General features: G+C 34.5%; 1 protein-coding gene and 1 non-coding gene across 23 annotated transcripts in view; both read right to left on the bottom strand.

The window, feature by feature from the left end:
• CYRIB (CYFIP related Rac1 interactor B) overlaps positions 1–27,784 on the bottom strand; it is a 155,908-nt gene that overhangs the window by 13,526 nt on the left and 114,598 nt on the right. For 6 of the 22 annotated variants that reach the window (XM_069465976.1, XM_069465980.1, XM_069465975.1 and 3 more), the window contains 5 exons: positions 21,437–21,519; positions 14,400–14,521; positions 8,634–8,739; positions 2,472–2,608; positions 1,331–1,408 (listed from right to left, as the gene is read on the bottom strand). In XM_069465976.1, coding sequence (XP_069322077.1) covers positions 1,331–1,408; positions 2,472–2,608; positions 8,634–8,739; positions 14,400–14,521; positions 21,437–21,509 — 516 coding nt within the window. In that variant the 5' untranslated portion in view covers positions 21,510–21,519. Of the gene's footprint in view, positions 1–1,330; positions 1,409–2,471; positions 2,609–8,633; positions 8,740–14,399; positions 14,522–20,765; positions 20,774–21,436; positions 21,520–22,431; positions 22,515–27,784 lie in introns of all 22 variants that reach the window. The other 16 variants (XM_069465990.1, XM_069465993.1, XM_069465989.1 and 13 more) reach the window with 7 other exon arrangements.
• On the bottom strand, positions 11,914–12,040 carry LOC138382280 (small nucleolar RNA SNORA25). The gene has a single exon (XR_011233369.1). It is a non-coding gene; the product is annotated as a small nucleolar RNA SNORA25 (small nucleolar RNA).

Genomic DNA, 27,784 nt, shown 5'->3' with positions numbered 1-27,784 from the left:
AAAAAAAAAAAAAAATCAATAGAGTCAATTTTTTAAAGAAAACTAACTGATGATAGTGCGCAGACTGTACCAAAAAAGAAAAAGACTACAGGTCAGGAAATGAGTTATGCTGCTATAGAATAACTGCCAAAAAGAGAGTAGGAAGTAAGTTCTCAGTTGGGACAGAAGTAATAAGAGATAAAAGTGGGTGGAGAAGGGATTCTAGAAATATTTCACTTGAAAACAATTGGCTTTACCTATAATTACTGAGGGTGAAAGATAGCACAAAGATGACATTAATGTCTTTGGCCTTGAGTGATGACAGGGATTGCTATAGTAGAGGACTGACTGTTTTGCTTTTATTTTATTTTATATGGTGGGTATGAAAAAGACAGATGTTAAGGTCAATTTCACAACAGGAATTGATCTATGCACAGCCAAAGTGATACAAATAACAGATGTTTCATGAAAAGAAATCTCTTCCTCTGACCCAGTGCCTGTCTTAGAGCAACCACTTCATAAAATATTTATTTAATGATAAAAAACAGTGAATGGTCTCCTCTGGTATTTCTATTTTAAATCTCTTATGCCACTTACCACTTCTTATGCTGTTACAGTATTTCTCTAATCAACTATCTGCAAGAGGCTGGGGCTGATTTTGAAATTTCTCTCTTTTTCACACCAATTAGCATAATGTAGGTCCTCAAAATACACAGAGAACAAGATAATATTTTCTTTCTATCTAAGGTTTTACTTACGGTATTTAACCCCTTAGAGGTAGAAAAGTGTAATAAACCGCTTAATTGGAGGATGGCAAGAGGTTAACAGGACTAAAGAAACCATAAGAGGTGCTATCTTAGCCAAGAACAGGCACAGAAGCCATTTTCTCTAACAGCTCTCCCAGGCACACATGTGCCAATGGTCCATGACCTCACTCTCCCCTCCTGCCAGCACTAGGTATTTCTCTTAACCCAGGTCAACTGCTCTCCAAGATTCTTTCATTCTAAGAATATGGGGACAAAAAACTCATAACCATTAATTCACAAAATTTTTGTACAGTTAAGAATGAGAATACATAGAGAAATTTTATAAGCATCAATGTTATATAATATAGAAAAGCAATTTTACTGAAGTAGTCATGGGAATTTAGAGATGGAGAGGAACAACAGGTAAACCACCATATGATTTGCTACAGTTTGCTCTTTCCTCCCACAGCTGTGGCTGCTCATAATTCCTAACTTTATTACTAGCTTTAGCATTATCTTAATGAACAAATTAAAGAATAAAATCAATAGATTGAGAGCTGAAGTTATTCTTCTTACCACCCCCCTAACTCAAAGCATTAACTTACTGGTACATTATTAATCCTCATACGACTCAATGTTCTTCTATAATAGCTGAAATCATTCTGTATGGCAGGATTTGTCATCTAAAAAAGACATTTATGAAAGAAAAACGTGTTACGTACTAAATGCTAATGTAAAAATTAAGTGAAAAATCTACCAAATACAGTTTTAACTAGTATGAAACTTTCCCTAATTTGTAGCATCATTTTAAGAACTAAAACTAGGGTCATTCAAGATGGCTTATAACAAACACGTATTCCTTACTAAACATATAAAACTACACAGATTCTTTTAGAGTATACTTTTCTTCTTTTTTTCAATAATTTCAAGATAATATACTAAAAGCTTGTTTATCAAAAAATGATATTACTAAATAAATATAAATTAAAAAGAATGTACAAGCATTTGTTTTGAATTATTATAATAAAAGTATGTGCATATGGTCAATAGAGCAATCCTCACACAGACTAAAATTTTACATACAAATCATTTGTGCTCAAAGTATTAACAAGAGAATGAATAGTTGTCTATGACACAATCATAAAATGTTAACGTTAGGAATCCCCCTCTTTCATCTGAGGCCCTGAAAAGTCATAAGACCTGCCCAAGGTTTCATTAATTGCCTCCTGTGGCAGAACCTAAACTGGAACTCAGGTCTCCTCATAAGACATCTAGTGTTTATTCCTTTACACTCACTTCTTTTAACAGGATATTCATAGTTATAAAGACTACTAAGAGTGAGAGAGGAAGAAAGAGAGAAAAGGAGAAAGAAGAAAGGAAGGAAGGAGAAAGGAAGAGGGAGGGAGGGGGGAAAAAGAAAACAATTTTAACATTTTAATATAAAAGAATGTTGAAAAATGAGCATGAGCAGAAAAGAAAAAAATATTAGAAAAGAAACTAAAAATTGTTTTCAGAGATGATTTTATAAAACAAAGTTAAAAGAAGACTGAATATTGGGTGATTTACTATTTGCTATATAATACATAAAAAGACCTGCCATAATTTTTAAATCGAGTTTTCTTCTTTTATCAAGGTCCAGTGCACATCATTTAAATACACTTTATCAAGGTTTCCAGGCTCTTCCTCCTAGTACTTATTGAAAGACTCATGATTTTCATAACAATCAGGGCCAGCAGCAAATTCTACCTTGAGTTCATCAAACCGGAGTGTGAAATGAAGAATTTCTGCAAACTGTTTAGCAAGAGCCTGCTCTCGCTCTAGATGCTGGGTAGGAGAAAACGGGGTACTTGTCAAAGCTCCCAGAAGACCTCTTAACGCTGCTTCTAAAGAAAAAAAGATAAAAAGTGAACAATTCATAAGTGTTATAATTTTAATTCCCAGAAAAGCTCTTTTTAAAAAACAGATGATCTAAATATAATCAAAATAAAGAAGTTTAAAGTTTGCCATTGCTAATGTATGGCATACACTCAAACAACACTATTTAATAGAATAAAAACTTCAAAGGGACTAATTCAAGGGTTTATAATTCTGTAAATCCAGATTCAAAATAAAGCAGAATGTAAATTTGAATTAAACACCTGAATCAAAGCACAAATTTTATATTACTTTTATCACTCCTAGAATTCGGTTTTATGAAATGGTAATTGTCACCTACAACTGAGTAACTTCTTCAATGGTGTTGTGTCCACACAGTCAAATCTGTACATGGCTATGAATGAACTACTAACTTCTCATACTTTGAATATGCCATTTCTTTTAGTTACTAAACAAAATTTTGGTTTAGTAAGTTTCTCAAGTGTCTTAGAGCTTGGCATCTCAGTACTGTAATGTATGTATTCTCATTCACTATATGAGCAAAGTGGTCCCTTTGAAATAAGTGCTACTTTTGGAATGCCAGACTAACAAATACAGTGCTTAAAAATAGAAATACTTCAAAAATTACCTATTGGATACAATGTACACTATTTGGGTGACAGGTACACTATTTGGGTGACAGGTACGCTAAAAGCCCTGACTTCACCACTATACAATTCATCCATGTAAAAAAAAAAAAAAAAAAAAAAAAAAAAAACTTGTACCTTCTAAATCTATTAAAACAAATTATTTTTAAAAATGTAAATACCGATATTTCAGTTCAAAAATATTGCAGAAATCAAACTAATTCAGTTACAGATTATAGAGTTGGCAAACAATGCTAGATTCTAATCAGAGAAAACAAGAGCTTACAAAATTAAAAGGTGATCTGACATTACAACCAAATTAATGTCATATTAATAAACAAATATTTATTAATAAATTAGATCATCAACCGTTAACATAAAAAAACCCAACTCAACTAATTATGAAGACCTAAATATGAGCCAGCATCTGTACTACACACGTTATGTAGTCTCTCATTTTAACTTTCACGATCAACCATGACATGAGTATTACAGATGGATAAAGTGAGTTTCACTGAGGTTAGAGCCCAATGTTATAGCCAGTAAATGCCAGGTGTTTCCGACTCCCAAGCTCTATTCTTTCAACCATAATAAACGGTCTCTCAAATAAAGCAACATTCTGCTTAGTCTTCTGTAACCTTATAAAACATTAATCCACTGATTACTACCAAGAGTACCAATTACTTCTGTAGCCTTATAAAATATTAATCTACTAATTATAAATAATAGTAGGTACTTCTTATGTGTCTGTTATGTGCCAGGTGCTGAGCTAGATACTTCACAGACATTATTTCTCATCTACACAATAACTACAAATGACAGCTATTATCTTTTGTCTTGTTCCTCAGTAAGTCAGAAAACGTATGGACTGCCTACTCTGTGCCAGACACTGGGAAAACAGATAAAGACAGACATGCTCCCTATGCCTTATTATATAGAGAGAAGAAAGATGAACAGTTACTACTGTGATATATCTGCTGAAAAGGTGTACCTGGTACATGGTACAGTGGAAAGGTATACAAACAGGTCCTCTACTAACTGAAGGCTCAGGAAAAGACTTCCCTGAATAAGTGACTTCTGGACTGGGACTGGAGTATTCATTAGGGATGAGCAGGAGTTTACACACAGAAAGGGAAAGAAGTCAGACCCTGAGCTGAGAAGAGCATAACATAGTCAAAGAACTGCAGGAAGACCAATATAGGTAGAATAGAGAGGGCAAGGAGGAGAGTAACCAAACGCTAAGACAAATCACACACAATCTGTATGCCACATTAAGCATTCTGGCCTTGACATCCTAATGTTTTGGAGAAAGCATTTAAACAGAATAGTGACATAATCAAATTAGCATTTTAAAACCCCACTTCATCTTCAGTGCAGAGAATGGATTGCGGAGTATAGATGGTTTAGACAGGTGTAAGAGTGGGTATAAAGAAGATTAATTAAGAAGAAAACAATATTCATTATTTTGAAAAAATGATTTACTTCTCCCAAGATTCATTCCATGTGTTGGTGTTAATGTAAGTAGAAAGCAAAGCTTAAGAGACACTGAAAACCATTATTATAAAATACTATTCTAGGCTATTAAAGAAAAAAAAGAAATTTGTACTTGGCTAGATTTTATCAAGTCGCAGGGTTAATTTCAGCATTCCAAGTGCTCTACCACTGTGGGGAACGGAGTCTGGTCACTTGGCTGTTGGGATGGCCAGTGCCCAGTAGCTGCAGGACTTCTGTCCATGAATGGCTAAAGCCCTCAATGGTAGATCTATCATGAAAGAGAAACTGAAGATGACAAGGCTGTTAATCTGCCTTTGAAGCAGCTAGATCAGCCTCACGCTGCAGGCCTGTGCTGGCACAGACAGTCTCACCAGCCTACAATTCCTCAAGAGAGAAACTGGAGGCAATGAATCTCACACATGGTGACCCAGGTTTCTGGATGAAAGAGAGGTAAAGAAGAGATGGCCTGTGGATTAGCTTCTAATGAAGCTCTTAAAACAAAACAATGTAGTCATGATTTTTAAAAATGTAGATGATATGGAGGAAATTAATGGGCTACTAATTCCTAAATTTTGGAAGAAATAAAGGACAGCTGGTAGACCAGTGCAGGAGCCAAAGCTATCTAAGAAGGTTGCAAGAAAAAGACAACTGGGAGAAATAATGAAGATGACAAATTAGTCCACAAGCTACAACAGGAGGGGGGAACAACTACATGATCAGGAACAGGAGGCCCCTGCAGAGACCTGCCCTTTAAAGACAACAAGCCATTTATTCCCACCAACTGCCACCCATTTACTCTTTTTCTTTTTTTTTTGAGACAGAGTCTGGCTCAGTTGCCCAGGCTAGACTGCCATGGCATCAAGCTCACAGCAACCTCAAACTCCTGGGTGCAAGCAATCCTCCTGCCTCAGCCTTCCAAGTAGCTGGGACTACAGGCATGTGCCACCATGCCCAGCTAATTTTTCTGTATATATTTTTAGCTGTCCATATAATTTCTTTCTATTTTTAGTAGAGATGGGGTCTTGCTCTTGCTCAGGCTGGTCTCGAACTCCTGAGCTCAAACAATCCACCCACCTCGGCCTCCCAGAGTGCTAGGATTACAGGCATGAGCCTCCGTGCACAGCCCACCCATTTACTCTTAAATGCCAGCCCTTGAATCCTCTGCAGAGAACCCAAGGATGTGAACTATGGAGGATTTAAGACAGCCAACAGACATGACCACAATAATTATGTTCACTTTTGGGTCTTTTAAATAGATTTTGATAGATTAAGCCCAGTGAAAAGACACCAATATGTTGGAAAGAGTTATTCATTATGACCCTTGGAGACAGTCCCTAAAGTTAGCTCCTAGAGCACCAGGAAGACTGAGGCATGACAAAGTAGTTTGTCCACTGTCTGAGCACACAACCTTCTCTCAGGCAGCTGCCTCAACAGGGAAGGGTCCATGGCCTCAGAGACCGAAATAAGCAAGCACAGCAAGTTTCCCAGGCCAGCATGGTTAAACCCTGTCAGCAAAACTCAGTATTTTCCAAATTAGTCAGGTGATCCCTGCCCTGTCCCTCTGTAAATATGAAAACTGTCAAGGGATCAGAGTTCCTCCTCTGGATTATGACCCATGGTATCTCTACAGCGCTCAGGCCAAATAATCTTCTCCTTGGAATTGCAAAACTCTGAAGGACTACGTGCACTTGATAGTTGTGTGGTGCTCCCTGTGCTGTCTGAGGTATTTGTCTTCACTTCTGGCTCAACAGTTACGGTAAGAAGCGAAGAAACAAGAGAGGTTTAGTGAACATAATGTAGAGAATTTATCAGACAGGTTGCCAAAACTCAAAGAAGTTAAGTTGTATCATCAAGACCACACAGCTAAGAAGTGACAAACACCTGGATTCAAGCACAGGCCATATGTCACCAAAGCCTAAAATCCATTATTACTGCTGCTTCTAAATATCCAATACATATTTAATATATCAGATATTTGTGCCCATTAACCTGTCACTCATTCATTCAACAAACATTAAGTGAGTCCTACCATATACATGCAAGGATATGCATCTGTTAACCAGGAACTAGAAACATTATTAACCAGGTTCGTGGCCAAGAGATGAGGGGTAACATATCAGATCTTAAATTTGTACTCTGCTTATAACTTTACAGAAGACCCTAGACTACAATTATGAAGATTCAGGTTCCCAAGTGACAGCATGAAAATTGATAGCTTTTTGCTTTATCTATGTTATTATATCCCTCTGCCAAAATGGAATAGCACCCATGATGGAACACACATCACTAGACTAATTCTAGTAGTTAAAATATAAGATAACGTTCAAGTCCAACTGGCTTGATGTATTTTAGAATTATTCTTTTTTCACTGGCATATGCTAAGAGACCAAGATGAGCTTTAATAGGACCTGAGCACCTTCTAAAACAATTTAACTTCAAATGTAGCTAGAAACTGGAAACATAAGAAAAACTCTAAATAAATAGTAGTCAAGATAAGCAAGATTAAAAGACCAAGGCTAAGGTTACAGAAGGTTATAAAGCTACAGACTATACAAGTACTTGATTGAAAGGCAAATACTGCAAGAGAACTAATTTTATGATTGGGAAAATAAATGAAAATTCTTATTTCTAGTAAAAGGATAATTTATACAAACATTTCTATCCCAACTACTGTCTGTCTTAACATTACATTTAACAGTCTGTATTACATCAAGAAAAAATAGCAATTTGCTTACTTTTTTAGAATACAGGCATTTTTTTTTTTTAAATGGAACTTCAACTTTAAAGCATAGGTTATAAACACAAATGGTCAAGTAAAAAATATAAAGAAATAAAGAGCTAGATATAAAAAAAAATATGCAGCAATAAGGACTTACTGCAAACTAGAACGCACATGCCCTAACTAATACAGACAGAGGTGGTTTGCCAAGTATTAATTGCTCCGGCCCATTGATAATGCAGATCAATTATTGTCTAAGCTAGTGACTTTTCCAAAGCAGATGCAGACTTAAACTATGTGGGCCAAACAAATTACATCTCGGGTTTAAATTTTAGCTCCAGGGCCCGAAGTTTGACTTCAGTCTTACAGTATGCCTTTCTTATTAGGTGTGATATATATTCATTTAGAATATGTCACACCTTTAAACAATTCAGAAATTGAAACATGTTAAGAACTTAATAAAATTTAAATGGTTCAAATTTCTGACACAAATCTATACTGTTCCTCCCCCACACCCACCAACTACAAAAAGTGAAGTCCTTCAAATTTACAACTTTCAAATCACAAAAGGAGGTAACTGGCTAAATCTTACCTGCTCTGCCTCCTCCTCCTACAAGAAATGGAATTCCAATTTTGCTTACTTGTACTGAAGACACAATTCCAATCTTTGAATAATTTTTCCCATACAAAGGAAAAAGCAAACTGTTTTGAATTCTTTTTGCTTTAATAACTCCCTGGATAACTTTGGAAATATCATTAGCTTCCTATTTCTTACCTACAGTTTTAGATGAACTGAGCATAATTAGCAATGATTTTAACAACACAAAATTTAAATAACCCAAGGGCCTGAGGATTAGTTCCCCAAATATGGGAAAGGATTTACTGCAGAGGTGGAGAGAAATTCTATCAAATGATTTCTTATACGAGGACCCTTTAGCATGCAAAGAAATCAAAGAGATTTCCTAGTGGAAAGTACAATTTTTGGAGAAAAATGGTCTAAATAAATCAAAAGCCTGGGTTGACAGGAATGATAAGATCATTCTGTAATCTTAGAATCTAAAAAGCTTGCTTTACTTATATAACAGATATTCAGCCAAATTCAGCATTGTGAACATAAAATACTCTAAATAACTTCTGACACAAATGAACGTCTTTTTCACTAAGGAAGTCATAATTACAAAACTTTCAACTTACCTAACCTCTGAGAAAATTCATAGAATTTCTTTAATTTGCCTACTAGTGGAACAACTGCACCCCATGCTTTCTCTTGCAACTTCTCATCTGCTGGATGCTGGATTGCCTTCAAAATACAAAGAATAAAAACAGATTTTTAAAAATTACAACAGTCTCATTGTTACATTAAAATATCGGTTTTAGCAAACATAGGAAACCCTGGTATAATCTATAAACTATAGAATAATGGATGCAGGAATGGTGACAGTGGGCCTTAACTCCATGGATACTTTAGCTTATTAGAATACATTCTTAGTTATCACAGCAGTAGATATGGCTACAATGAAATGAAAAATGATACAATATATGTTTGTTAAATATATTAAGCCTTGGTGCCTTTTAGATCCACAAAAGAAAATACTTCATATTGTTTCCCGTATCAGTCAAGATTTCATAGTATTTCTTTGTCAAAGAACTATTTTGGTAGAATAAAAAGAAACAAAAAAAGCAAGGCAACATATGAAGATGCCAACTTTGAGAACAGGCAAGAAGCTTTCAATAATTTGAATTCCAGAGCAGGCTCAATGGCTCACGCCTGTAACCCCACCAATTTGGGAAGCCAAGGCGGGAGGATCGCTTCAGGCTAGAAGTTTGAGACCAGCCTGAGCAATACGGCAAGACTGTCTCAACAAAAAAATGAGGAAAATTAGTCAGGCATGGTGGCACATGCCTACAGTCCCAACTACTCAGAACGCTGAGGCGGGCATATTGCTTAAGCCCAGGAGTACAAGGTTGTAGTGAGCTGTGATGGTGTCACTGCACTCTAGCCTGGGCAACAGAGTGAGACCCTGTCCCTAAGAAAAAAAAAAAATAATAATAATAGTAATAATAACTTGAATTCCAGGGTCAAACTAGCTCTAAGAAAACTAGCTAACACTTAAGATCCTCCTAGATCAACCTGGAAAATGTGATTTAGAAATTGTCACAGATACTTATTCCCTATAACTAAAATCTTATTCTGGATTCCAAGTTCTCTCAGGATTTCCTGAATAGGAAGATGAAAAACTAATTTCAAATCTGAAAGGATGAAAAACAAAACAACCCACAGATCTTAACATAAACATGAATATGTCTTTTTCTAAACTCAGTCTTTCAAACCATTAGGCAATCTTTTCTGAATGTAGAGAGTTAGTCCCAAAGAAACATTTTCTTGCTTTTATCTTCCTTTTGCCTACAGATGTTTCTCTTAATCCTTTATGGAACTTAATGCTTTTCTCAACAACCTGGTTTGCTTCCCCTAACGTCTTCAAACACACCATCTGAAAGCTGAAATTCATAACCAAGGCTGGGGCCTGCTTATGAACATTATCAGGATGTACTGACTCTGCCTACACAAAAACAAAAAACAAGAATGCAAAATAAAATTGTATTCACATATATTTAAAGGATGTTCTGAATAAATTAATAACTATAAACTAAATAAATAGCATCAATTGCTTAAGCAATTTACTTTATAAGCTTGCCACTATTTTCAAATTTTCTTGATGTTTATACAGTTTTTTTAATGATTCTTAAACCTAACAAGTACCTGAAGTCAATCCTACTCATGTGATTATCTAAAAATATTGTAATGTTAAACAAAATCTGACATTACAATATGTAACAATCTTTGCTTCAAATTATATATTAATATGAACATTTCAAAGGGACTTTGATATTATGCTAATATTTATGGGAAAAATCCTTTTAGCCTCAAGTATAGACTCAATAATGATTTACATGAAGTAGTAAATATTTATTGATGTATTATTCAGTAAATAAGCAAACAGATGAAAATTAAAATTGTATTTTCTTCTCTTAAAGGAGCCTATCCAACTTTTCTTGCAAGGATGAAACAATGATTTTCTAAATGTCAATTCATTCTCATAATATAAAAAAGTTCCACTAAATGTCACCCATTTTCATAACTGAACAGAGCTATTTCCCTGTCCTTCCTTGCCTAGATTTAGAGCTGAAGATACTGGCTGCTCTTTTCTGACAAACATTTTGTGGTTTTTGTACTTCTGATTCCTTCTCCTCTCACATCAGTTTCTCTGCCGTTAAACAAGGTTTTGGTCAATACCCATTACAGCCCAATATGCAAAAGGACACTTAGTAAATGTCAGTGGTGAGGTTATAACGGAGCACGTTTTAAAACTCATTTTCAAAAATGTTAAAACTCTCATGGACACATCCCAACCTTAATGGAAAGTTCCTATCTCCCTTTCTAGTGGTTTATTCTAGACAATAAACTTTGCTTATGTAATAGATTCTATCTTAAACTTTATTCTATTTTAGAATTATGCTTAATAAAATGTTAAACTAAAATATACATAATCCCACACATTAGCATAGTAATAAAACATAGTAAGTTTACATTAGCTTTGTGTCAGGCACTGTGTTATGCTGTTTACATAGATTATCTAATTTTATCTTCACAATAACTCTATGAATTGCTTCCACAGTTTTGCTGCTATGACTAAGGCAGCCATAAAGGCTTTTATACTTACATTTCCTCTTCAATTATAGTTGTTTGGAATATATTTTCTAAAATATAGGCACCTGGTGCAAGAGTACAAATAATTTAATTGCTGTCATCCTATATACCACCAAACTGATTTCCAAAAAGACAACTGTTTTACAATACATCTAACTTCTCCACAGTGATGTGGTGCACTTATTAGCAAAGCTGAACATTTTTTCTATTGGCTGTGCTTTTTGCTCTACCAAGTCTTATTAATTAATTAGCAACATTAAGTGTTAATATTGACATAAGATAGTTATAACAGTTCTTTGTATATTTGGCATATATTCATTCAGCTTTCATGTATACCTTTCTTTCCTAATTTGTTTTCTACTGTTCAGAAATCTTTTCTATTTGTATCATTAAACCCACACATCAATTTCTCAATCAAAATTTCTTCAACTGCTCAAAAAACTATACATTTGTCCCTTATCTACTGTAGATTTAACTGCAGTTTTTAAAGAGTTTTCTAGCTTATTTTTTATATCAATGTTATTTACCTATTTCTCTTGCCTTACTTCCTTTACCAAACAGTTTAATGATGGTACCTTTAAATAAATAAGTCTCAAAGCCTGGTAAGGTAAATCTCTTACCATTGCTTTTTATTCTTTCCTTATATTTTGGCATTCTTCAGTGTTGTTTTTCTATATAAACTTTTTCTTTTAAACTTTAAGACACATGTTTACTTTCTCTCATCACTAATCATGAAACATTATGAATGAACTATACATGGTGACATCTTGTATCTCCTCAGGAAATAGCACTATTGCGTGATTATGGCATCCCTATACAGAACTCCAATCTTTGGTCATAGCATTAAATGCTCCTGGTTTCACAGCCCCACAAGCCCTCTTTGAAATGTGCTATGTAAAAAATTTCCTATCATTGTACTCTCTTCTAGAGGATTACACCTGAATATGCATTGAATTAAGTCTACATACAGACTTTGGGAGAGACACTATTTTTTATTGTAGGGAGCCTTCCCACACAGAGAAGCAAAGAATGACCCTTCCAATGGGAAGTACTGCAAAAAACTCTAAAGAGTTCTACCTTAACGGGGGAAAAAAAAACAAATAGATAATGAATGGTATTTGTTCTATGGTGAATAAAATACTTCTCTTTATTATTTATGGGAGACAATTATAACCAGAGGATAAGAATTCAAATACAAGACAAACTTTAAAGAAGTTTAATGAGGCCAGGTGCAGTAGCTCATACCTGTAATCCTAGCTAGCACTTTGGGAGACTGAGGTGGGAAGACTACTTGAGCCCAGGAGTTTCAGACAAGCCTGGGCAACATAGTGAGACCTTGTCTCTACAAAAGAAATTTTAAAATAGCTGGGTGTGGTGGCGCACACCTATAGTCGCAGGTACTCGGGAAGCTGAGGCAGGATTGCTTGAGCCCAGGAGTTCAAGGCTGCACTGAGCTATGATTGAGTCACTGCACTCCAGCCCGGGCCACAGAGCAGGATTCTGTCTCTTTTGTTTCTCTTTCTTTTTTTTACAAAAAAAAAGGTCTAATGAGCCAACACTTATAAATAATTAAAAGTAACTTGTAGCACTAATAATCAACATGCAGACGCTTTCAAACATTTTAGAATAACTGGTGTGACTTGCAGGGAAAGAACAATTTGCTAATTAGTTCATTGAGATCCTGCTTACTTCATTTAAATCTTTTACTTCCATAAATGTTTAACTTTTCAAAATATGTTTAAATGTTCAGAGAACATGAACTTCACATAAATGGTTACATGCCTTGATTTACTAAAATCTTAAGGTTTTACTTAAGCTGATATGGTCACGATTAATCTAAAATGCTCGTATTTATTTCTTCAATAGTTAACTGCTTACTAAGCACTGTACTAGGTACAGATAATACCAAAGTATGTAAAAAACCAGGTTTACCCTTTTCAAGCCTCAAGCTGGCAGTAAAGTGGTTGGAGAGATGAACAAATAATACCAATTTTTTTTAATGATGTTTATCCTAAAAGAAATGTGCATAAAGTACCCGGGCAAAAGAGTAAGAAGTAGGTGGTTATCTGGATTTGAAGGAGGGTAGGGGAAAAAAAAAGGGGGCATTCCAGACAGAAACAAAGACAAGGAAGTGTATCTGTGCAAGACATGCAGGGAACAAGCTGTCCAGTGCAGGAGAGGGAAGAAATGGAATTCACACTATCTATAATTTCCCTCTGTTGATACCACTATCTCCTAATCTAAAATAAAAATCACAGAATCATTTAACTCTCCCTTCTCCCTAAACTAAACAACCAGTCAATGACCAAAGAATCTTTTGAATTGTCTTCTGGGGTCTGCACTTTATTCTGCCTTCACTGGTAGTCCAAGTGTCAGAAGAGAACTCAAGTTGGATATGGACTGCAAGCTCAAAGACTGGTCCTTGATGACCTCTGCACTATTTGGTATAGAGAAAAATAACAGAAGCAGAAGCAGAGGTGGGGGGAAATGAAGAAACACAGTGTGGACACTGCCTTCAAGAAATGTGGTAATGTGAAAAAGAGAGGTTAAGGTCCCAAGCTATGGAGCTTCTTTGGTAGTATAAAACATCTACACGTATGCTGAGAAGAAGTAGTTAGTAAAAGAACAAAGATGATGTCTGTAAGAGAAGGGAAGGAATAATTAAAAGAGTAAAGTTCTAGAACAGGATGAAGAACAAGGTAAACAAGCTAATCTTGGAAAGAAGTTGGGACACACTTTCTAAAAATGGGAAAAGAGATGAATGGAAACCTTAAGTTCGGGGGTTTGGGAGAGAAAAGCTGAGGCAGACCACACCAAACATTTGCCTTGTGGTGTAAAGTCAGTGGGGAGTGTGGTGTCCACATTGCAAGGATGATTTCAAGTTTCTCCTGGGAAGGTTAGGAGGAATAGAAAAAACAGACTGGCAGAACAAAGCCACAGAAGTTATGTTCTCTCCTCGCAAAAAGAAAAGTATAAATAGTTCCTTGTGGATATTGCCAATTTCAGGTATGAGAGCAAACAAGAAAGTAAATAAAATTTTCTCTAATATACTTAAATTACCCATTTGTAGAACATCGTTTTCTTTTTTACCCTCGTATCACTGCAACCACTTCTGTAATAATGCTAAGTGATCGTCCTTCAAATATAATACTTAATATGAAATAGAGAATTCTAAAGTCTAGAAAACAATAGAGGTTTGAAAGAGGTGGGACCCAGTAAGTTTTAGCTTCCTATACATAAATGTGATTTACCTCTCGTATTTCATGGCCAGCTCCTCTGTATGACTGTAAGTCCTCCAAGATGCCTTCTGCATCTTTTAATACTACATTCACCTGATTATAAATTTCCTTCTCAGACTCTGTAGGCTGGGCATCTAAACAGCAGGAAAGCACAAGAAAATTTACAGTGACATGAATTTTTTAAATACATGTATAACTCCAAGCAATTAACAATCCAATTTTCCAAAGATAAATACGTTTTATTCAATGTTAATTTCGCACTTCTCAGGAAAGACCAATAATTTTTCCAAAGCTCCATGTTTAAATAACTAGCCTCAAGTTTATAAATATCACAAAGCAGCAAGGGAACACCAAACATTACTATTTAGTTTAAGTTACAAATTATGACTTGATATTTTAAAACAATCTGGGAATTATAATTAAAAATTTTTAATTTTGATCATCACTTTTCTACTACATTCATCACTATCACTGACTATAAATGCATCAGTAATCATCTATTTTAATGCAATAGAAATGAAAGCCTACTAAAATATCTTGTTCATCTATAGTTTAAGATTGAAACTACTTTATTTTCTTGTAAAGTTTAACTTTTAGACTAAGTTATGATACAAAAAAGTAAAAATTTTAGAAGAATAGTTTCAAATACTCCCTTTTTCTAGGGATCACTTTAAATTCCGTATTAATATTTATGACAATATAGGTTAAATAAGGGAGGATATACACAACTAAGACCAAACCCAAGACAGTACCATAGAACTTTTCTGCTGACGAACGCAAGGGCAGGATTCCTGAGCAGAGGAGTTCAAATTACAAAATGGCTCCAGAATGAGCTGCTGAAAACTAGATACTTTAAGCTATGTTACAACATTATTACTGAAATTTTGAAATGATAAAGCAAAAATTTGAGTCTCTACACACTTGGGAGTAAGGGAAAAATGGAAGGAGAATTAGTTACAAAAAGCATAATCAGGGACACAAACATATGGGCATTTTCACCACCTGTGGTGTTAGCCACAAAACATATGTTAATGTATGACTAAATCTGGATTTCTCTCTGCTTAATTCAAATTAACAGAAATCCCGCTTTTAATAATAACTTGGTCATTTGTTTCTCTGAGGACAAATCTTTTTTATTTAATATATTTGGTGTGTTTTTTTAAAAAAGGGGAGCTCTATGAGGAAACTGAGTTGTTCATAAATCTTTCCAACTACACCACATTCAACACTACAGATAAGGCATAAAGCACTTAAAATGATAAACATGATTACCATAATGTTGTAAAGAAGAATTTTAATGGCAGAATTCCTCCATGCTAAAATGTTCTCTTACGAGGGGAATGGAGGAAATCTAAATTTATAAGTCATTAAGCACGTTTTCGACAAATCGCTGTTTACCAATTATATAAAACTAATATCTACACTTTTCTGCATCCAGTTCGCCTCCCCACAAATACAATGATCTCTTTATTCCTTTACTTAGAAAATTTAAAAGAAACTTAGTTCACACATGAACCTAGGTGTAAAGATGCCTAAAAAAGATGCCTAACTATTTTGTGCTTGGGGCAAGTCATAATTCAGTTCCATCTATTAAACCTGCCAATTTGTCAAAAATATACAACATATTTTTAAAAAACCAACAATTACAGTACCAAATTTTAAATTCAACATATGCAAAACAGTACTATAGCAACAGTAATAAAGTAACATTCATATGCAAAGCCAACTAAAGAATCTGTTCACATATATGTTCCCTTATTTTTCAATTTTCAGAAATCATGTATTATTTTGTTAGAATGGAAATACCTTGACAAAATAATTACACAAAAGAAGCCAATTGAAAAATTAAAAAGACTCTCTTTCCAAGGCTACAAAGGTATTACTAGGAACAAATAGCAATACTGTAGCTAAATGATTAGCCAAAAAAAAAAAAAACCGGGCTTTATAATTTAGCAGTAGTATGTTTTCACATTTAGCCAGACCATATTTTCTAATGTAGTCGTTAAACATATACTTTAAAAATAAAATCACACCTCATAACTTTTATACTTACACCGGATGCACTAGAGAAAAATAATTTTTACATGCAAAAATGACAGTTTTATACTTTTTCATATGGAATTGTGGAACTACAAACATAACATCAATAGTAGACATATAATATAGTTTGAATTCATGAAGTGGGAATTCATGACAAAAGACAATATTTTAACTATCTATATCAACAGTATTTGTGAAGTTCGAAAATATTAAACTATGTATTTTTGGTGTGGTGACTAGCTGTTAACATAAAAATGTGACACTGAGACTTACATACAAACAAAACATTATAAAGTAGACTTAAATAGACCTTGTAAGTGGTTAATAACTAGTAAAAGTTTAATAAGTACCAAGAAATTTAAAAATAAAGGAGAAGATTCAAGTTTCCCCCTGAAGGGTGGGAAAAATACCCAGCACCACACTGATTAAACATTTTTTAGACTGTCACAGGAAAGTCACATTTATAATTTTGAAAGCTGCTGAAGACTGCTGTAGAAATGAAGACAAACAGAAAAAAGCAGACAGGTAAGCACTAACTTACTGAAGCATGTCATGCAAAAGGGTAAAATACTATGGAGGGAAAAAGACTGTATAAAATAAAGCATTTATTTTTTTAAAAATGGTATTATATAATGCAACCAAGACTTGTCACTTTGATTTTTCATAGCCAAGAATGACTTTACTATTTCAACAAAAAAATGTAGCACTTAGCTAACAAAAAGACATTTATCTGATAGCAAAATAATGTATATACCACTGAGAGTAGACATACTGATTATTCATGGAGCTTATTTTTAAAAGCTGTTCAAAGGAAATTAAGGCATGTTTCAATTGTTCTTACTGTTTAAAGGTAAAATTAAGTATATAAATAACTTCACACCAGTTTCCTATAGGGTGGAGGGTAGAAGTGGAGTCACTAAAAACAACAGCTAAAATTTAAGTTAAGATACAAAAGGAGGCAAAGATTAGCTATGAAAGGAAAAAAATAAAAAGCTAGTCAACATAAAAATTATAATTGTGATAAGGGGTTTTTCTGCTTTAATCTTATATTCACTCATTCAATAAATACTTGCAATCTATCTGTTAAGTTTCATCAAGGCAGGAGCCAAAATGTACAGTACATATCATCAGTATATACGTAAACTGAGTACCTAGATTTTCTATAATAAATATTTTTTGAATGAATGAGAAGGTAAAGAGATATAAATAAGCCTCTACCATGAATTAAAGGAGACTACTATGCACTTTGATCTCTAAGCAAATAGAATCCTACACCATGTTAGAAAAATAAATATAAAAAAGGTGCAACCAGAATAAAGATATTTCAAAGTACAGGACAAAAGAAATTGAAAATATGCAAGAGATAAATGAAAAAATATAGTGGGTCCCAATATTTCTAAATGATGGGGCAAACAGGTAACACAAAAGACACAAGAAATAAAGGAAATGTATGACTCAATAGAAAGGCACTGTAACAAAGAATCAGAGAAAGTAGATTCTATTCTCACTTACAAATGACTACCTCTATTCTATTTTCATCTACCTGCAGATAAATAAATCTAGTTAACAAATATGTACAGAACTTCTACCATTTAAAAAGAACTAAGCTAAGTTTGGGGAAAGACATAAAAATAAATAAAAGTCCCTCTTCTCCCAAGGACTAGAATTTAATGAGCTAGTAGACACAGTAGTTACTCAGGCTAAAGATCTGTCATTAGAATGAGCTATAAATTAACAACATTGTTATAATATAGGAAGAAATTCCAAGAACTAGAAGAGGCTATACAGGTCCTCCCCCCTCAACCCCACCATTCAGTGTTCTTTATATGCTGCCATTAGCGTAAGTGCTGCCAAATGCTTTGGAGCAATTCTGGGATTATATCATAATTAAACCATTATTAAATAAAATCAAAATGAAACCTTATCATACAGGAGTAATTTTTTTAAGGAAAAAAAATCCCTCTATCTAGAGTAAAAAATAATGTTTCACTGAACACAGAATGACACTTCATGCCTTGTGGCCTTTGTCTATGCTGCTCCTCCTTTCTACACTGTCCTTCACTGAACTAGCTTGAAACATTCTAATTCGCCCTCCAAAACCCAATTCAAACATCACCATCAGAAAGTCTTCCATGATGATGCCCAACTACTCATTGCTAGATTAAGTTAATACCTTCCTGTGCTATGCTCTGAATGTAAATAAAACTATAAGTTTGCCCTTTTTTTTTTTTTTTTTTTTAAGAGACAGGGTTTTGCTCTGGTTGACTAGGCTGGAGTGCAGTGGTGTAAGCATAGTTCACTGGACCCTCAAACTCCTGGACTCAAGCAATCCTCCTGCATTGGCCTCTAAAAGAGCACGTGCTGAGAATACAGGCATGAGCCACCATGCCCAGTGAGTTTGCATTTCTATCTATCCTACCAGATTAAGAGCTCCTTGAAGGCAGAGGTTGTATTTTAGTTATCTCTACATCCTCAGCACCTACTGGCTGATATACAGGAGGCAAGCCATTAATTTTTGTTGCACTGAAGTGAAAAGCAGTTACAGGGATAAGGAAGTAAGTTAAGGGAGTAATGGTTTACATTAAAGACAGTCTTCCATTAAAGAGTCCATTAAATCCCATGTCAAATGCATTAAAATAATTTGTATACAATATGATGCAAAAAGCCAGGTAAATTATGTATGAAATTATTTCTATAGTTGCCCACTATGAAGACAAAGTAGGCTAGATGTAACCAATTAGAATGATGAAAATAGTATAAGTAAATTATGCTGGTGACCTGGACGTTACTGTGCATCTATAAAGAAATAAACAATATAATACTAATTACACTATTTCATTAAAAGACTGTGGCTTTATTAAGTAGTCACCAGGAACTGGCAAATCAACTACGTTGGCAATTCTGAGAGTCTGGTATAAAATAGTGTAAGGAAGGACACATCCAATGGGCCAAGGCCACTACAGTAACCTAATTTAAGTCAAGCTTTTACAAATGCATATTTCCAAATGAAAGAAAAATACGCAAACAGATGAGACAGAAAATTAAGAAAATGCCAATGTTAGAATCAAAAGAAAACATTTTAAAATCTAAGAAATAACAGTGGGCAAACTTTAGCCTGGTATACAGTATATCTTCGTTAAATTTCATTTACAGTATACCAGTAAGTATCAAACCAAAAGTTTTACATTGGCTGAGATAGGCAACAAGCATCATTTTTAAAATTTGTATCTGCCTTTAAGAAGTTAACATTTAATATGTAATTCTGTATTATTAATTTGCTGTTATTAGCAATTTTAACCTTTTCCTGCCACTAAATTAGCTATTTAAATTTTAATAATGATCCAAACACCCCCACAGATTGGAAAGACACGACCAAGTAATCTTTTAAATACTACATTTAAATTCATGCTTCCCACTTGACCACAATACAATGCTACGTTTATAAAAAGATCAAGTGCCAAGTCTTGAACAAGATCTTGACTGTATCACAGCCAAGATTCTGCAAATGTAAGGAATTTGGACAAAGAGGAAAAAGGAGACAGGATGGCAGAAAAATACAAAAAAAACACATTTGAAACAAATGCAAATAAACTAAAATACAGCTCCAGTGTAAGTTGCCTCACCTGAAAGAATAATCTTCAAGTCAGCAATCTGCTCAACATCCCCAAGCTGATTAAAAGTCATGCTAAACATGCACTTAAAATAGCACTGCTTAATTGTTGAGAAGGGTCAAGAAAACTAACACTCATAACATTTCCTCCTAAAAACCTAACAATTTAATTTGGTCCTGATATTGACATCACTACTCATTACTAACTGCACACAGTATCCAAACTGTAAAAGTTCGCTTATAGGAATGTAGTAAAAGTAGAATATATCAGAGACCACAAATTATTCTATAAAGTAGAGATAAGCTATAAATTGATGTATTCATATCAACTGTCCGGGTTTAAAGAAAAATATATATAAATGATTCATAAAATAGAATGAATTGTGTAAAAACTAAACCGAAGTTGAAGGAAAAGATAATGACTGGGGATTTACTTTAAGTGATTTGTTTATTTTGTTTTTAAAATCAGAAAAAGTCTTAAATTTTAAATATTTTAAAATCTGTTCAAATGTTTTAACCTCAGATAAAAATGTAAGGAATCACATGATTTAAAACCTCTTCACCCTTTCCTAACAATTTTCTAATGATCAGTTAAAATAGCAACATTCACACTAAAACACCAATTTAATATCACTTTTCTCAATATGATAACCAGACAAGCTGAAGCAATACTGACAGCCAAAACAAGCAAAAGCTTTGCAACATGCACCGAGGTCAATGACACTTACCTGCCACTCTTAGACCATATTACAATAGGTCATGCAACATAAAACAAACAGAAGGCAAATTACTTAAAGGTCTGTGAACCCATTATTTTTCTTTTTATTCAGAGTTAGAAAAAATGAATTCCTGAAATAAATACATTAAATTTTTTAACTTTTCAAATTATCTGCAAAGATTAAATAATTTAGGTTCACACTTACCTTTTAATATTATGCCCAAATTACTGAGCTCTGAATGGCCTTCATGAACAGATTTGTATTTAAAATATTTAAATATGCACCTAGAGTAATTGAAACCTAGTAGATTTTTCTTGACTACAATAAAATTTTTCCCTAAATATTGCTTCTGTTAATAAATCTTGAAGTAGTATTTGTCCTTTCCACCAAAATTTTTTCATAAAAATGTTTTCATTAGAGAATATCTCAAATTATACAATAAATCTCCAACTAAGAGATATGAAATCTCTTATAAAAGCTCAAATAAAGACATTTTATCATCACAATTTAATCTATAAAATATGACTTCCAGTTCTAGAAGGCGCCAGAAATTTTCCTCAATTCATAGCTCAGTCATGCAAAGCAGTTAAAAAGATGGCGAAGTGGAAACATTCATTTAGTGCAAGACAAACGCAGTCTACTGCAGGCAAAGAGAAATAGATATAAAATCATCTTCTCACTTTCAAAATCAAGGAAAAAATTTGGCCCCTGCTCAAGGTCTGTGCATGTCAAAACTTTAAGAAGATTCCCCATGTTAAGGTACCTGTCAAGACAAGAATGAGAAAAGAGAAAATATCCCTTTATAAAAAAGAACATCTGAAATTGACTTAAAAAAAAAAAAAAAAGTAACAGGGAAAATGTTCATTAGGCCATGAATTCATCCTTCAGGTTACCCAGACTGTGCTCTGGAAGACAGCAAACCAGGTTCTCAAGGTGTTGATATGTAGGACCTAGAGGTGAAATGTGGTTTTCCTGTACACAATGGCACAACTGTTGCTCTAATTCTTCTCAAAATTCTCCCAAGACAAGTTTCATTAATGGCCTTATAATGAAAAATTCTTTAAGTATTCCAATAGTGCTAGTATTCTGAAAAAGAAATTTCTGATCAAGAATTATTCAAGTGTAATCTTGTTAGTATAGCACTGAAACAACAATTTATTTCAAAGCCAAATATTAAGATGTTTGGCCATAGCTCACCTTTGCATCTCATCTTAAAACAGCATAATATAAAACTTACTTCCTGCGTGCTGTTCAATATAGCATATATTTCTAATGAAATTTGGATTATTATTAATTTGTAGAGGTTAAAGTCTTGATTCCAGATATGCAGCACAATTCTTAGTTTTAATAAAATTATTACAGGATTATAAAATGGCTTGTCTGACACAGTCACTACAGCATACTATTAGAATGTTCATCATAAGGCTACTTGCTTCATGGACTAATGAAAGGACAGCACTGGCTACAGACTCAACATGATTTTAGCAAATGAAAAACTAAAGAATTATACATATGATGGTGATGTTTGCCTACGATTAAGAAAAAAAAAATCATGCAACCTTTGTTCAATCCCATAATTAACAAATATGCTGACTGGCCTTCACTGTGGTGTGAATATAATTAATCTTTCACCTTTACCATTATGCACCAGCTGTGAAGGGCTAAAGAGACTTACTTTCAAAGTCCAAGAAAAAATGTGCTGCATTGTGGTCTATGTCCCTGGTTAGCACCTTAATGAGATTACCCATGCCAGCAAACCTAAAAATAAAAATGGCAACATCATTTAGTTCCAGTAAAAAATTTTAAGCAGAGGCCTGGGATTCGGCAAAGGCTGGCTTGCTCATAATTACCAACAGGTGCAGGTTTATGTGCTTTTGGCACTGAAAATTTGGAACTTTAAATAAAAGCACATTTGGCTCTGAGTTTATAGCCCCTGTCCCTCTTTCCCACATATCAAAAAAGTTACATAAAGCAAGATGGGAAGAAAAGATTAGATTTTTACATATAACTTGCAATATTTACATTTGATTACTATCTAAGTGTTATGCCTTTAAAATTTTTGAGGTATATATTCTCAACTTAAATTACTACCAAAACTAGATTTCTCAAGTAAATATAGAGACCGCTGCTTTTAGATGAATAGGGATATTTTTCCTTCTTCCAGAATCAAATCCTATTGGGAATACAAAGAAGATAGTATTCAAACCACATTTAACCATTAAAGACTGAAGAAAGTTATCAATTAAACCCATTTAAAAAGTTCACCACACATAAACCAGTATTTCTTACATATTCTATCTCCTAAGATTAATCAAAATTTTATTATTTAACTCTTAGACTGAATATTCAACTATACACAACTCTAAAATGTATGTAACTTAAAAGTTAACACAGCAAACAAGCATATAGAGAGCCAGCAATTATCACAACCCAGTAAGTTTGCAGAGGAAAAAAAGTAAAAATAAAGCATCGGCATAAATGTTGCTCAAGAATTTGCCATAACACAGTGAGCGTGAAGGTGGGAGGTTGTGTCAGGAACACCCAGGAAACCAGGTTCAAACCTGGAAGTTGGAGTAAGAACAGGGAAGGCAAACTATGGTATCACAGCTACCTACACCCTCCCTCCTCCCTCCAATCCCAGTGCTTTTTCTCCAAAGACCCAGCTGCTGGCAAATGTAAATAAAACAAAACATAAAAGTAACAGTACCTTTAACACAACTTGTCACTCCCCAAACAAGCAGCATTAAAAAAAATCAGTACTTCTGGTCACCTGTGCTGTTCTCCCTTCCTCCACCCACTCCCCAACAACACCTGTGTCCCTAACTATAAGCTTCCCAAGAGGAAATAAATACATATGTGCAACAGTTATTTATTTGCTTTGGAGGTCAAAGTCTGATGGACAGAACACACATTTCTTACAAAATGTTAAAGCAATCGAATTTATTCTCAAGTATGATAAATACTGAACAGTCCCTCTCCTTTGAAACAATATTCCCCCAATGAAAGAGGTAGGAATCTATGTTTTTTTATATTAATATTTCTATCATACAGAAATTCAATGGTCTGATTTTGTACAATGTTTTACGTGATAAGATTAGGAGAGATTAAGGCTGGGAGGGAAATATTTAATAGTTATCTTACGTATTGCAAAAAGTTTAGTAATACAAAGCTTTTATATTTAAGGAAAGGATAAGCATTTTTCCTAAATCATCACATCCAAATAATTAACTCAAATTGGTTACTAAATTTATTCAATAGGTTTTTCAAGAAACCATTTGGAAATATTTCACAACTTTAATTTTTAAAAGCTTTCAAACATATATCGAGTATCTCTTTCCAAACATACATAAATTTGCTCACTAACAAGAACTGAGACTAAAAAAATTACCTAGTGGTTATCAAAACTACAACTATAGATAGAAAATATGACATGAGAAAGGACTGTATTTAACAGGAGAAAAGCAGCAAACCATTTGGTTTTAAGAGTTTAACCTATAGAATCAAACCAGAATTCCAAATGTACCTTACTAGCTGTTTGACCAGAAGGATGGTAGTTATTAATAACTTCTCAGAGACTCATTTCTGGGCTGGTACAACACAGACAATTATAGTAACCATCTTAAAGTATTATTGCAAGGGTTAAATGGGACTAAGCACTGACTCAGCACAGTGCCTAGCACATAGAAAGTATTAAATAAACGTTAGCTGTTGCTATAACCCCAAAATCACAAACTAACTTTTTAAAAACAGTAATGGTTCTATTTCTTTTAACACAAATCAGTCTTTAATTTATAAATAAATTTCAATGTTATAAATCAGAGTAAAGCCAATTTTTAGTCCATTTTTGTCAATAATATTGCTGAAATGCTGTCCTATAATTATTCTATGAACAGGAAACTATCATCAGGTACAGGATGGATAAAGAAGAGCTAGATTAGGTTTCCTTACTTCGTACTGTGTGCACACAGTCTACCCTTCAGTGAAAACGTTAACAAGCCAAGTTGGTCTGCTCCCTTTTCCTACAACCCCTTTTGTAAAAAATTCTTCCACTTTTTAGTTCTTCTTTCCAGGCACCCCAGGCTAATGTGATCCTACACTGCTTTATACTTGGTCCTCACCTATTCAGTACCCAAAGCTCTCAATGATTTAGAATTTCTTACCTCTTTATCACATACACAGACACTTAGGTCGAAATGGCTCAGCTTATCTAACATAGTGTTTCTCAATCTTGGTACTATTAACCTTTAGGGCTGGATAATTCTTTTGCTGTGGGGCTCTATCTCACATTTATACCAGTAGCACCCCGTCCTCCCAACGCCCAATAAATTTTGACAACCAAAAATGTCTCCAGATATGGTCAAACATCTCCTAGGGGCAAAATTTCCTCCAGTTAAGAACCACTGATCTATAACTGTTGCTCAGTGCAGAAATTCCCTCCACCATATAGCACACAGGACAGATGCTACCTAGGCAACCCACATCATGCATGTCTCTTTGTACAAAAACGCATGGAATTTTTCAAAGATCTGAAATAGTTCCGTTACAACATTATCAGTTCTCCTATATTTATAAGAATAAACAAAAAAATTAAAACCATACCCCTATCTTGCCATATTTTAACTCAGCCAAAAACCAAACAAAAAAACAAAAACAAAAAACCCCCCTCTCTATCCCCTCACTGTGACTAATTTCAACAAATATGATATAGTGGTTGTCAGCTCAGGTAGATACCAGACTGCTTGGGTTCAAAACCCATCTCTGCCACTTCAAAGCCTTGTGACTTTAGTCGTTTCCTAACTTCTCCACACCTGAGTTTTCTTAGCTGTCAAAGGTGTATGAGAAAAACATCCAGTGCAGAGAGTTCCTAACATCATTGCACGGGTTAATGCAAGCACAACATTTAGTTCTATACCTGGCAGCTTATTTGCTGCTATGACTGTTGCAGCTGTTAGAGCAACCTGACTAAGCTACATAATCTGTTCCCAGTAGCAAACCTGTGGAATGTGAGGCATGGGAATACGTGGCAGCCATACTTCCTGCCACAGAGGACACCAGTCTGTCACAAGAGAATGAAGCCAACATGCAGTGGGGAGTTCCAGAAAGTATCTTGGAGTCATTAATTTCCATTTATTCACAAGTTCAAGCTGCCATTTCCTTCAGTTCAGTTGTTTGCTTTTCCTCTGCTTTTAAGACACCCCAGTTTCTTTTAAATAATATTCTTATTAGCTATTTAGTTGAGTTGGATTTCTGCTACGTGCATCTAAAAGAATCTAATAAGGTTTCTAAGTTTCAGATGAATAAATAAATTTGATAGGAAAGATACCAAAAGGTGTAAGATTTTTAAACAAATTATATAAAACTTGACCTCAAATACTACTGGTATATTTTGGAGGCACTGCTTTCAAGTAAGTAATTAATATTATCATTTACAATAATAATAAACTGTAAGTCTTACTATCTGAATTTAGGATGAAAAAGCTAAAGAATTCTCTTTTATTTTTTATTGTAATCCTTGGATTTAAATTAAATACTAAAAATATTTACTAAATAATCTAAAAAGAAATTTAATATAAATTTAATACACAGAAACCAGACATAGTTTACTTCAAGAGTTTGTAATATTGCTAGTGCAATTTTGTGACTATGAGTCCTTATGTTAAACATTTGTTTCAATGTCGACAACTTATCTAGAAAGAAACATTATCCTTCCTGGCCGGCAGTCTGTGGAATATATTTTTAAGCAAACAAAAGGCACTTAATAAATACATTAGACCATTTCCTCATGAAACATTGGAAGTTTCCTTACAGAATAACAAGCCAACAGAAACAACTGTATGCTACAGTTACCATACTATTTCCTCTGTCTTTCTAGGAACTTCCTTCAAGACACTGTTACTTCATTTACTCTTTTATGCTCAAAGGACTTTGTAATGCTGTCTGCTCTTGGCTGGCTTCTTTTCATCCTTCAGATCTCATCTCAAATGGTACGTCTTTAGAGAGACTGTTCTCTGCCAACCTTCTCAAAAGGAGTTGCACTGGCTGCCCCATCATCTTCTACTTCTTCGAGCAACTTACTCCTTCAGCACACTTAACACAATCTGAATGACTGGTGTCAGTTTTCCTCACATCCAGCTGATAAACTTATTAATGATAAATATTTGTGGGTGGGCAGTGAGAAGGAGGCAGAAGGAAGGAAAGCTCATGAACACACTGACCACTATCACTTTAAAGAAGGGTTTCTCAGACTGGGCACTACTGATGTTTGAGCCAAGCAATTACACGCTTTCGGGGTTGTCCTGTGTCTTGCAGGATATTTAGCAATATCTGGGACCTTTACTCACTAGATACCTCCTATTACCCCTGCCCCCAGTTGTGCCAACCAACAATGTCTCCAGACATTGCCAAATGTACCCTAGAAGGCAAAAAAGTGCCTGGTTGGGAGCTGCTGCTTTCAACATACAACCACAACCATGAAGTGCACACTTAGTTTTGCTTGGCAAGGACACTACATATCCTTAGTCAATCTACTCTCCCACCTTCTCAGGTGACCATTCACACGTTTTTTAAAAATCTCCTCCAACTCCAACAACCCCTCCTCCATCCTCACTTGCAAGAAATGACCTCACTACATTTTTTACACACAAAACATGGAAACATCTACCTCCTTTTCCACACGCTTTCTTCATCAGTAAAACCACACTGCAACTTCTGCACCTGTTCCTGAGGGACAACCTCTCCTCTGGGGCCCTGGTTCTCCTACTCGCCTTTGTCTGCTCAAGGACTTCACTCCCCTCTATTAGGACACCATCTTTTCTGTCTTCTTTATTAGTGACACTTGTCAAATGAGCTATCTAGCTATTTCTTTCCACTTTTCCCATTCTCATTATTTCAACTTATTCTAATCTGGCTTTTACGCTCAAGAATACAATGAAGCTGTCCCTGTCAAGGTCACCAAAACTTGCATCTGGCTAAATCTAAAGGATAATTCTCACACTTCAACTTAACTGGACTCAGTAGCTTTTGACCCA

This window comes from Eulemur rufifrons, chromosome 3 (genome assembly GCF_041146395.1).
Source record: "Eulemur rufifrons isolate Redbay chromosome 3, OSU_ERuf_1, whole genome shotgun sequence".
NCBI lineage: Eukaryota > Metazoa > Chordata > Mammalia > Primates > Lemuridae > Eulemur > Eulemur rufifrons.
This window is presented reverse-complemented; position numbering and strand designations above follow the sequence as displayed.